The following is a 12,500-nucleotide window of genomic DNA, read 5'->3' on the forward strand; positions in this document are numbered from 1 at the left end:
CCACTGCATCCCATGCTTTGCATTGGACTTAATAATAATAATAATAATACATTTTATTTGGTATAGTGCTTTTCAGGGTACTCAAAGATGCTTTACAGGATACAAATTTTAATATAAAACCGTTCAAATTAATAACTTTGAACTGTAATAACTTGGTGATGTATGGCTTAGATGCAGCTGCTCGGCCATGGAAACCCATTCCATGAAGCTCTCTGCGTACTGTACGTGGGCTAATTGGAAGGTCACATGAAGTTTGGAGCTCTGTAGCAACTGACTGTGCAGAAAGTCTTTGCACTATGCACTTCAGCATCCACTGACCCCTCTCTGTCAGTTTACGTGGCCTACCACTTGGTGGCTGAGTTGCTGTTGTTCCCAAACTCTTCCATGTTCTTATAATAAAGCCGACAGTTGACTTTGGAATATTTAGGAGCCAGGAAATTTCACGACTGGATTTGTTGCACAGGTGGCATCCTATGACAGTTCCACGCTGGAAATCACTGAGAGCGGCACATTCTCTCACAGATGTTTGTAGAAACAGTCTCCATGCCTAAGTGCTTGATTTTATACACCTGTGGCCGGGCCAAGTGATTAGGACACCTGATTCTGATCATTTGGATGGGTGTCCAAATATTTTTGGCAATATAGTGTATTTTAAAAAAAAACTTGTTACGTACATGCTAACACACATATAAAAAACACTTTAAGACCAATGTCTTGAAAAAATATATCACTCTTGAATCAACACAGTAGTCAATGTTAATTAAAAACTAAATGTGGGATATAAACAATAATGGAAGTATAATTGTTTGTATATAGTATATAATTGGTACTAAGGTTTAACACGTGTACAAGGATATTTCACATGCCTTTACTGTGTATATAACTGAACAGTGTTTATGTTGTGTACAAGGTGTATTCATAATATGTTGTGCAAAGGAAATGTCATAATTTTTGGAAGCTCATCTTGTATTTGACATTGTTTACAGGGTTAGGGATGTCCGGCCTGCCGATATCATCGGCCGATAAATGCTTTCAAATCTAATATCGGAAATTATCGGTATCGTGTTTTTTTTATTATCGGTATCGTTTTTTTTTGTTTTTTTTTTATTAAATCAACATAAAAACACAAGATACACTTACAATTAGTGCACCAACCCAAAAAACCTCCCTCCCCCATTTACACTCATTCACACAAAAGGGTTGTTTCTTTCTGTTATTAATATTCTGGTTCCTACATTATATATCAATACAGTCTGCAAGGGATACAGTCCGTAAGCACACATGATTGTGCGTGCTGCTGGTCCACTAATAGTACTAACCTTTAACAGTTAATTTTACTCATTTTCATTCATTACTAGTTTCTATGTAACTGTTTTTGTATTGTTTTACTTTCTTTTTTATTCAAGAAAATGTTTTTAATTTATTTATCTTATTTTATTTTATTTTTTTAAAAGGACCTTATCTTCACCAGACCTGGTTGTCCATGAAATTCGATTGTTTAAAGCAGTGGTTCTTAACCTGGGTTCGATGGAACCCTAGGGGTTCGGTGAGTCGGCCTCAGGGGTTCGGCGGAGGTCAAAACACACCCGACTCATCGTGTAAATACAAACTTCTCCCTATCGGCGTATTACGGATACGGCAACCGCAGAAGTCAGACTGATTTGCAGGTGTGTAATTTGTTGTGAGTTTATGCACTGTGTTGGTTTTGTTCTTTGAACAAGGTGATGTTCATGCACGGTTCAGTTTGTGCACCAGTAATAAAACATGGTAACACTTTAGTATGGGGAACATATTCACCATTAATTAGTTGCTTATTAACATGCAAATTAGTAACATATTGGCTCTTAACTAGTCATTATTAAGTACTTATTAATGCCTTATTCGGCATGGCCTTATTATAACCCTAACCCTAACCAAATAACTCTAAATTAAGTCTTTGTTACTTAGAATATGTTCCCCATACTAAAGTGTTACCAAAAACATATGACTTTGTCTTGAATTTGAAAAAAAAACATTTTATTTTTCACTAAAGAAGAGTTCGGTGAAAGCGCATATGAAACTGGTGGGGTTCGGTACCTCCAACAAGGTTAAGAACCACTGGTTTAAAGGGTTCTTAAAAACCAGGTCCAGTCCAGATTATGTTCAGCAACACACACCTTAATTTTTGTACACTCAACATTTGGGAACTTCAACAACAGATTGCATATAATCTGTAAACAAAATTACATTTTCAAAATAAACTTTTGTATACAGTCCAGACTATGTCCAGGTCTGTATATATCGGTATCGGTAATTAAGAGTTGGACAATATCAGAATATCGGCAAAAAAGCCATTATCAGACATCCCTAGCAATAAGTGTTCTACTTCAGCCTAAACCCTTTCGGTCTGCAACATTTTCAATTTATGAAAACTGCTTGTTTATGTAAAACTGCTTGTTTATTTTGTTGACCAATGACAGAAGAAATAATAAACTAAACTAAACTAAAACTATAGCTGCTGTTCACACTTTGGCCGTCGGAGGGCGCTCCAAGCGACGCGCGGCGGATCTCCCGACAAGAGTACCCGGATGGAGAGGTGAGAGGTTGTGTGCCAAGATGGCGGACCCCGTGGATGACATGTTTTCTTTCTGCGTGGATCCCGGTAAAGTCGCCGCTGGTGTGGATGTGAGATTTATCGACAACGTCAAGGTTGGTTTACTTACTGACGCCTTTTGACTCCTTTGTGAGCTTTAAAGGTGGGCTGCTTCTTGTCGCTTGTCGGGTCGAGAGGAAGTGGAGTCTGTACTAGCATGTAGTTTCTCTTAAACACCAGCATTTATGTTGTTTTCACAAGCGAGTAAACCACCAATGTGGGGTTTCAGTTAGCTCATAGAGACATTTGGACGGTTTAAAAGTGATTTTTACAGCAAGGTAACGTAAAGAAGCGGGACAGCAAGACACAAACAAATGTTAGCAACATTAGCATGGCTTTTGATTGATTGATTGAGACTAGGGATGTCCGATAATGGCTTTTTGGCGATATTCCGATATTGTCCAACTCTTTAATTGCCGATACCGATATCAACCGTTATATACAGTCGTGAAATTAACACATTATTATGCCAAATTTGGACAACCAGGTATGGTGAAGATAAGGTACTTTTTAAAAAAATTAATAAAATAAGATAAATTAAAAACATTTTCTTGAATAAAAAAGAAAGTAAAACAATATAAAAACAGTTACATAGAAACTAGTAATTAATGAAAATGAGTCAAATTAACTGTTAAAGGTTAGTACTATTAGTGGACCAGCAGCACGCACAATCATGTGTGCTTACGGACTGTATCCCTTGCAGACTGTATTGATATATATTGATATATAATGTAGGAACCAGAATATTAATAACAGAAAGAAACAATACACTAATTGTGTATCTTGTGTTTTTTATGTTGATTTTATAAAAAATAAATAAATAAAAATAAAAACTGATACCGGTAAAAAAAAAAAGATACCGATAATTTCCGATATTACATTTTAACGCATTTATTGCACAGTACAGTACATATTCCGTACAATTGACCACTAAATGGTAACACCTTGTTTAAGTCGGGGTCCACTTAAATTGATTCATGATACAGATATATACTATCATAATACAGTCATCACACAAGATAATCATCAGAGTATATACATTGAATTATTTACATTGTTTACAATCCGGGGTGTGGGATGTGGAGGGGGGGTGGGGGGGGGGGGGGTTAGGTTTGGTTGATATCAACACTTCAGTCATCAACAATTGCATCATCAGAGTAATGGACATTGAAACAGTGTAGGTCTGACTTGGTAGGATATGTACAGCAAGTAGTGGAGAGAGAGAGCGATCAGAAAGCATAATAATAAGTATCTACATTTGATTATTTACAATCCGGGGAGGTGGGATGTGGAAGGGAGGGTGTTAGTTTAGGGTTGAAGTTGCCTGGAGGTGTTAATTTAGTGCGGTTTTGAAGGAGGATAGAGATGCCCTTTCTTTTACACCTGTTGGGAGTGCATTCCATATTGATGTGGCATAGAAGGAGAATGAGTTAAGACCTTTGTTAGATCGGAATCTGGGTTTAATGTGGTTAGTGGAGCTCCCCCTGGTGTTGTGGTTATGGCGGTCATTTACGTTAAGGAAGTAGTTTGACATGTACGTCGGTATCAGGGAGGTGTAGCGGATTTTATAGACTAGGCTCAGTGCAAGTTGTTTTACTCTGTCCTCCACCCTGAGCCAGCCCACTTTGGAGAAGTGGGTAGGAGTGAGGCGTGATCGGGGTGGAGGTCTAGAAGTAATCTGGCTAGCTTGTTCTGGGATGTTTGGAGTCTAGATTTGAGGGTTTTGTAGATGCTGACGTACCAGGAGGTGCATGCGTAATCAAAAAAGGGTTGAATGAGAGTTCCCGCCAGAATCCTCATGGTGCTTTTGTTGACCAGAGAGGAGATTCTATAGAGAAATCTCGTTCGTTGGTTGACCTTTTTGATTACCTTGGTTTCCATTTTATCACAGGAAAGATTTGCCTCTAGAATGGAACCTAGGTAGGTGACCTCATCTTTCTTGTTGATAACAATGTCACCCACTTTAATAGTGAAGTCACTGACTTTCTTAAAGGCCTACTGAAATGAGATTTTCTTATTTAAACGGGGATAGCAGATCCATTCTATGTGTCATACTTCATCATTTCGCGATATTGCCATATTTTTGCTGAAAGGATTTAGTAGAGAACATCGACGATAAAGTTTGCAACTTTTGGTCGCTGATAAAAAAAGCCTTGCCTGTACCGGAAGTAGCGTGACGTCACAGGTTGAAGAGCTCGTCACAGGTTGAAGAGCTCCTCACATCTGCACATTGTTTACACCAGCAGCGAGAGCGATTCGGACCGAGAAAGCGACGATTACCCCATTAATTTGAGCGAGGATGAAAGATTTGTGAATGAGGAAAGTGACAGTGAAGGACTAGAGTGCAGTGCAGGACGCCAGGGTGTATCTTTTTTCGCTCTGACCGTAACTTAGGTACAAGGGCTCATTGGATTTCACACTTTCTCCTTTTTCTATTGTGGATCACGGATTTGTATTTTAAACCACCTCGGATACTATATCCTCTTGGAAATGAGAGTCGAGAACGCGAAATGGACATTCACAGTGACTTTTATCTCCACGACAATAAATCGGCGAAACACTTTAGCTTCGGAGCTAACGTGATAGCATCGTTCTTAACTGCGGATAGAAACAGAAGAAACATGCCCCTGACTGGAAGGATAGACAGAAGATCAACAATACTATTATTACTTCTACTATCAGGAGACACCGAACCAAACCCTGGACCTGTAATCACACGGTTAATGCTGTCCCGCCTGGCGAAGCCTAGCAATGCATTGAAGCTAACTTAGCTACGGGACCTCGACAGAGCTATGCTAAAAACATTAGCTCTCCACCTACGCCAGCCCTCATCTGCTCATCACCACCCGTGCTCACCTGCGTTCCAGCGATCGACGGCGCGACGAAGGACTTCACCCGATCATCGGTGCGGTCGGCGGCTAGCGTCGGATAGCGCGTCTGCTATCCAACTCAAAGTCCTCCTGGTTGTGTTGCTGCAGCCAGCCGCTAATACACCGATCCCACCTACAGCTTTCTTCTTTGTTGTCTTCATTGTCCATTAAACAAATTGCAAAAGATTCACCAACACAGATGTCCAGAATACTGTGGAATTATGTGGTGAAAACAAGACGACTTAATAGCTGGCCACCGTGCTATTCCAAAATGTCTGCTTCAACCTGTGACGTCACACGCAAACGTCATCATACCGAGACGTTTTCAGCCGGATATTTCGCGGGAAATTAAAAATTGCACTTTATAAGTTAACCCGGCCGTATTGGCATGTGTTGCAATGTTAAGATTTCATCATTGATGTATAAACTATCAGACTGCGTGGTCGGTAGTAGTGGCTTTCAGTAGGCCTTTAAGACGTGTAGCAAAGCCTGCTTTTTTCCCACTGTTACAATAAAGGGGAAAGGTCTGTTTGCCAAGAGAAGCATCAAGAAGGGAGAGACCATTTTCATCGAGCGGCCCCTGGTTGGTGCCCAGTTCCTGTGGAATGCTCTGTATAAATATAAAGGTGAGATTTGACATAGCATCAAGATTAAGTTAATTTGACATCATTTAGAATGGGTGTTTTTTTGTTTTTTTTCCTTCAGCGTGCGAGTACTGCTTGCGAGCTTTGGAGACAGCAGAGGACAATGCAAGAAGACTCAGCAACAACCCCGCCCTTAGCCTTCCGTACCCTGAACTCTGCCGGGTTCGACCGGAGCGCCACCAAGTCTGCCCTCAGTGTCAGGTCAGGGTCCACACCTGAAAGTTCCGCAGGTGTCCCGTCTTTTCTCGTCATGGTGTACCCGTATGGCGATAGGTGATGTACTGCAGCGTGGAGTGTCGGCAAGCGGCGGCCGATCAGTACCACCGAGCGCTGTGCCTCGGCCCGTCCCAGGACGATCCGGACCACCCCGTCAACAAGCTGAAGGACGCATGGAGGTGACCGTGATGCTTTATTTAGGGCGGCATGTGTCTTCTTGCTTTAAAATGTTTTTCTTTGTGCAGGAGCGTTCACTATCCTCCTGAGACCTGCAGCATCATGCTGATGGCCAGGATGGTCGCCACCGTCAAACAAGTGAGTTGGCCATGTTCTGTTTCTCTATTCTGTGTGGTTGCTAATAGTGTTGAGTTGAGTTGAGTTTGAGTTTATTTCGAACATGCAAGCATACAACATGATACATCACAATTTCCAGTTTCTCTTTTCAACATGTTCGAAAAGGAGTAGGAAGAAGCAGAGCTTATTTAATCCTACCCCTTTTCTTTACATAACAGTTGCTAAAACTTTTTGTTCACTTCCTGTTCACAATTTATTCACAATAAACTCCATAAGTAATCACAATAAAATCAATTAATAAATAATAGTAATAATTGAATAATAATAATTGGTGAAGTAAGTCATATTTCATATGATATAAGTAAGATTACTTTAAGAATGAATGAATGGATGGATGAAATAAATTGAGAATGTTTGTCATGGTTCTTCTTCTTTGTACTTTGTAAACACTTTAAGTTTGAAGAGTTTCTTGAAGTGGATCATATTAGTACATTGTTTGATTGCTTTGCTTAATCCATTCCATAATTTAATTCCACATACTGATATACTGAAGGTCTTAAGTGTTGTACGTGCATACAAATGTTTTGTATGCACGTACGTAAGTGTTGTCCCGATACCAGTATTTTGGTACCGGTACCAAAATGTTTTTCGGTACTTTTGTAAATAAAGGGAACCTCCAAAAAATGTCATTATTGGCTCTATTTTAACAAAAAATCTTAGGGTACATTAAACATATTTTTTTTTATTGCAAGTTTGTCCTTAAATACAATAGTGAACATACAAGACAACTTGTCTTTTATTAATAAGTAAACAAACAAAGGCTCCTAATTTAGCTGCTGACATATGCAGTAACATATTGTGTCATTTATCTACCTATTATTTTGTCAACATTATTAAGGACAAGTGGTAGAAAATGAATTATTAATCTACTTGTTCATTTACTGTTAATATCTGCTTACTTTCGCTTTTAGCATGTTTTATCTACACTTCTGTTAAAATGTGATAATCATTTATTCTTCTGTTTGATACTTTACAATACCGGTAGTTTTGGATGATACCACAAATTTAGGTATCAATCCGATACCAAGTAGTTACAGGATCATACATTGGTCATATTCAAAGTCCTCATGTGTCCAGGGACATATTTCCTGAGTTTGTAAACATAATATACATTTTAAAAAAGGAAAGCATATTTTGTGACGATAAAAAAATATCCCTCAAATCATAGTAGTATCGACTAGATACGCTCCTGTACTTGGTATCATTGCAGTGGATGTTAGGTGTAGATCCACCCATGGCGTTTGTTTACATTGGGACGCCGGTGAGCTACGGTGTGTAGTGAAGCATGTTTAGCTATTCCTCGTCCTGCAGGGATGATACTTGTAAGAAACGTACTTTATTTGTCGCCATGGAGACAAGGATTAGTGATTTAGAAGTAGCTAAAACACTGCAGACTGCGGCTGGACGCTAGCCGCTAGCTAGTTAGCCATGTCTTAAAGGATCTTTTCCTGAGGGCGTTTCAGTGTTATAACTTCACCTTTATCGTCAGTTTTTAAGCCAAAATGCGTCTGTTCTCCCTTTTCTGTCTACACACTGTGTCTGCTTGTAAGTACTCTGTGATTGTGCGCTGCCAAACATGCTTGTCTGCTCGAAAACCAGCAATGACACGACATGACTACAACGGAGGGGCAGGGGGTTGACCGGAACTTTTTAGAGGCGGTATAGTACCGAATATGATTCATTAGTATCGGAGTACTATACTAATACCAGTATACCGTACAACACACACACACATACTGTTTTTTGGATTCTTTCCCTCAAAATGTTGTAAAAAAAAATCCTACTTTGATCTTGGTTATGCTTTTCCTCATAATAATAATAATAATAATAATATAATAGATTTTCTTTTCATTTACACAAATCTCAAAGTGCTACTGCACAAACCAATATTGAAAAGTATAAAAGCTTAGCCATTACACAGATAAAATGCTAAGACTAAAACATATCAACAGTTAATGTTTTAAAGTCATAATATTCTGACTTTAGGAACAATATTTCAACGTTATGCTTCTCGAAGTAACTTCCGTCGTATTGGTATGACTTTATTGTCTTAATATTTTAAGTTTATTCTAGAAAAATGTTTACCTTTTTTACTATATACCGGTATATTTAATTAGCTTTCTTGTAGAATTGTATTTTTAGAATATACTGTGGGCCAATAAAAAAAAGAAACAATTGCACTTTGGACACCCTTAAGTGTTAAAAGAGATGTGCTCTCTCTTTTCTACATCCGCTATAACAAGAACCTCATTTTTCCGGTGCAGGCCAAAGAAAAAGCGCACTGGCAGAAACTCTTCTCACATTTCTGCAGCCGCACAGCCAACGAGGAAGAGGAGCTGGCCCACAAGCTGCTCGGGGAGAAGTTCAGAGTGAGTCAAAGTCAAGTGCAGAATATCAAAAACTCTGCGACGTGACCTTGTGCTGTTTTTAGGATCAGCTGGCGCTTCTGCAGCGCACTTTTAAAGAAGCTTTGCATGACGATCATCTCAATCGGGTAAGTTCTCTCTGGCCTTAAAGGTCTAAAATTGTTTATTATTCAGAAAGTACCCATGTAACGGCCTTTTTTGGGACTGTTGATGACAGAAAGTCTACACTTACAGGACATTTCATTAGGAACACATTTAGCTAGATGGCATTTTTGTGCCCCTTCCCCTCCACATGATCTTATTTATGCAGGTGTTCCTAATGTAGTGGCCCATGAGTGTATAAAAAGACATAAGAGGAGTTGTTTTCCTTTTAGTGGTTTGTTCCTGAGGGATTCCGCTCGCTCTTCGCTCTGGTCGGAACCAACGGACAAGGCATCGGAACAAGGTCTGCTCTTCTTATTCCCTTCCTTTTTCTTACACGCTTTTCATAAGTAAAATTTTTGTCAGCTCCCTAAGTCAGTGGGTTCATGCCTGCGACGCAGCAGAGATTCCTGCCCAGCAGAGGGCGCAATTGGACACCTTTATTGACCAGCTCTACAAAGACATTGAAAGAGGTGACACTTATTTTTTTGTCCCCGATTTGGATTTAATTATTCTATTGTGTAACATTTTTTTTTACGAATGTTTGTTCTGGCTGCCCTGCAGAAACGGGAGACTTTCTAAACTGTGAAGGCTCAGGACTGTTTTTACTCCAAAGCTCATGTAAGTGCAATTCATAGAATTTGTATTCTTTATTTATTATTTGTGTGTGTGTGTGTGTGTGTGTATATATATATATGTATGTATGTATGTATGTATGTATGTATGTATGTATATATATATATGTGTGTGTGTGTATATATATATATGTGTGTGTGTATATATATATATATATGTATATACACGTGTGTGTATATGTTTATATATATCTATATTTGTGTATGTATGTATATGTGTGTGTGTATATATATATGTATATACACGTGTGTGTATATGTTTATATATATCTATATTTGTGTGTGTATATATATATGTATATATATATATGTGTATATACACGTGTGTGTGTATATGTTTGTATATATCTATATTTGTGTGTGCATGTATATGTATCTGTGTATATATATATATACAGTATGTATATATGTATATACACGTGTGTGTGTATATGTTTGTATATATCTATATTTGTGTGTGCATGTATATGTATCGATGTGTGTATATGTTGTGACGGACTCGTCCCGTCTTGCGGTTTCCATGGACCATCAAATAGAGACATCTTCGCTTCGAGCAGGGTTGTGACTTTGTTTATTTTTCAATATCAAGTCTTTTGTGCTTTTCAGCACTTGCCTCCCTCTGCTGCTCGTTCCGCCGTCTCTTCAGCTTTTCAGCCGGCCGCGTCTTCTGCGTCTTTTGCTCAGTCTCTCTCGCTCCTCCAGCACGCCGGGCTCTCCACCTCCTTTCACCCCGTCGTCCTCGGCTGCCCCCTTCTTAAACACCGCGAAGGGATCATCAGCTGATTGTGACCAGGTGCGCGATCCCCACACCTGGTCACGATAGCCTCGCCGCTTGCTCGCCGTCCCCGCCTCCTCGCCGCCATCTTGGAGCGGACTTCGGCGCAGCACGCCTCGCCGTCGGTCCTCCGGCCCCGCCTCCCCACAGTCCTCCCTCGCCGGACGCAAGCCGGGCTTCCGGCCAAGCCTACTCCCTTCCCCCCCATTTCGAGGGAACGGGAAGTGGGGATGGCCCGGTCCCCCTGTGGCCCTGGTCTTCTCAATTTCTGTGTCTTTCTCTTCTCCCGTGTCATTTTCTTCTTCTTCTTTACCTTGTTTGCCTTTGTCTTTTTCTTTGCCTTTTCCTTCTTTGTCTTTTCCTTTGTCCACTTCATCATCTTCTTCCCCTTCATTATCCCAATCTTTGTCATCTTCATCCCAATCTTCATCCCACTCTTCATCGTCAATTTCCTCCCCACCTTCGTCATCAGCTTGTTCTTGTTGAGCACATGAATGGTTTTCCTCCTCTTCTTCTTCCACTTCTTCATCCCAATCTTCGTCATCATCTTCATCCCAATCTTCATCCCACTCTTCGTTGTCAATTTCCTCCCAACCTTTGTCATCTGTTTGTTCTTGTTGAGCACATGAATGGTTTTCCTCCTCTTCTTCTTCCACCACTTCTTCTTCCACTTCTTCATCCCAATCTTCATCATCATCTTCATCCCAATCTTCATCCCACTCTTCGTTGTCAATTTCCTCCCAACTTTCGTCATCTGCTTGTTCTTGTTGAGCACTGAATGGTTTTCCTCCTTCTTCTTCCACACCTTTTGTTCTTCTTCTTCTGTGGGGGGCCATTCGCCGCCCCCCACCGTCTGACCCGCCAGTACCTGCAGGAGCTTCAATTGTTGGCGGGACTCTTCCAGACGCTGGCGGCTGCTTGCCGCCAGTTCCGTGAACGCCCCCACGAGGGGATCGTCCTCCCCCGCCTCCGATGGTCCAGCCCCACGTTGGGCGCCAAATGTGACGGACTCGTCCCGTCTTGCGGGTTCCATGGACCATCAAATAGAGACATCTTCGCTTCGAGCAGGGTTGTGACTTTGTTTATTTTTCAATATCAAGTCTTTTGTGCTTTTCAGCACTTGCCTCCCTCTGCTGCTCGTTCCGCCGTCTCTTCAGCTTTTCAGCCGGCCGCGTCTTCTGCGTCTTTTGCTCAGTCTCTCTCGCTCCTCCAGCACGCCGGGCTCTCCACCTCCTTTCACCCCGTCGTCCTCGGCTGCCCCCTTCTTAAACACCGCGAAGGGATCATCAGCTGATTGTGACCAGGTGCGCGATCCCCACACCTGGTCACGATAGCCTCGCCGCTTGCTCGCCGTCCCCGCCTCCTCGCCGCCATCTTGGAGCGGACTTCGGCGCAGCACGCCTCGCCGTCGGTCCTCCAGCCCCGCCTCCCCACAGTCCTCCCTCGCCGGACGCAAGCTGGGCTTCCGGCCAAGCCTACTCCCTTCCCCCCCATTTCGAGGGAACGGGAAGTGGGGATGGCCCGGTCCCCCTGTGGTCCTGGTCTTCTCAATTTCTGTGTCTTTCTCTTCTCCCGTGTCATTTTCTTCTTCTTCTTTACCTTGTTTGCTTTTGTCTTTTTCTTTGCCTTTTCCTTCTTTGTCTTTTCCTTTGTCCACTTCATCATCTTCTTCCCCTTCATTATCCCAATCTTTGTCATCATCTTCATCCCAATCTTCATCCCACTCTTCATCGTCAATTTCCTCCCCACCTTCATCATCAGCTTGTTCTTGTTGAGCACATGAATGGTTTTCCTCCTCTTCTTCTTCCACCACTTCTTCTTCCACTTCTTCATCCCAATCTTCATCATCATCTTCATCCCAATCTTC

General features: G+C 41.3%; 1 protein-coding gene across 2 annotated transcripts in view; it reads left to right on the forward strand.

Moving 5' to 3' along the window:
- Positions 1–2,531: 2,531 nt before the first annotated feature.
- Positions 2,532–12,500, forward strand: part of LOC133645208 (histone-lysine N-trimethyltransferase SMYD5-like) — a 21,513-nt gene continuing 11,544 nt past the window's right edge. For both annotated transcript variants that reach the window (XR_009824926.1, XM_062040084.1), the window contains exons 1-10: positions 2,532–2,688; positions 6,020–6,128; positions 6,208–6,347; positions 6,420–6,541; positions 6,608–6,677; positions 8,981–9,085; positions 9,148–9,210; positions 9,457–9,527; positions 9,590–9,696; positions 9,788–9,844. Coding sequence is in view for 1 of the 2 variants with exons in the window: in XM_062040084.1 (XP_061896068.1) it covers positions 2,596–2,688; positions 6,020–6,128; positions 6,208–6,347; positions 6,420–6,541; positions 6,608–6,677; positions 8,981–9,085; positions 9,148–9,210; positions 9,457–9,527; positions 9,590–9,696; positions 9,788–9,844 (937 nt within the window). In the remaining variant the exon portion in view is untranslated. The remainder of the gene's footprint in view (positions 2,689–6,019; positions 6,129–6,207; positions 6,348–6,419; positions 6,542–6,607; positions 6,678–8,980; positions 9,086–9,147; positions 9,211–9,456; positions 9,528–9,589; positions 9,697–9,787; positions 9,845–12,500) is intronic.

The sequence above is a fragment of the Entelurus aequoreus genome, linkage group LG28, assembly GCF_033978785.1.
Source record: "Entelurus aequoreus isolate RoL-2023_Sb linkage group LG28, RoL_Eaeq_v1.1, whole genome shotgun sequence".
Classification (NCBI taxonomy): domain Eukaryota; kingdom Metazoa; phylum Chordata; class Actinopteri; order Syngnathiformes; family Syngnathidae; genus Entelurus; species Entelurus aequoreus.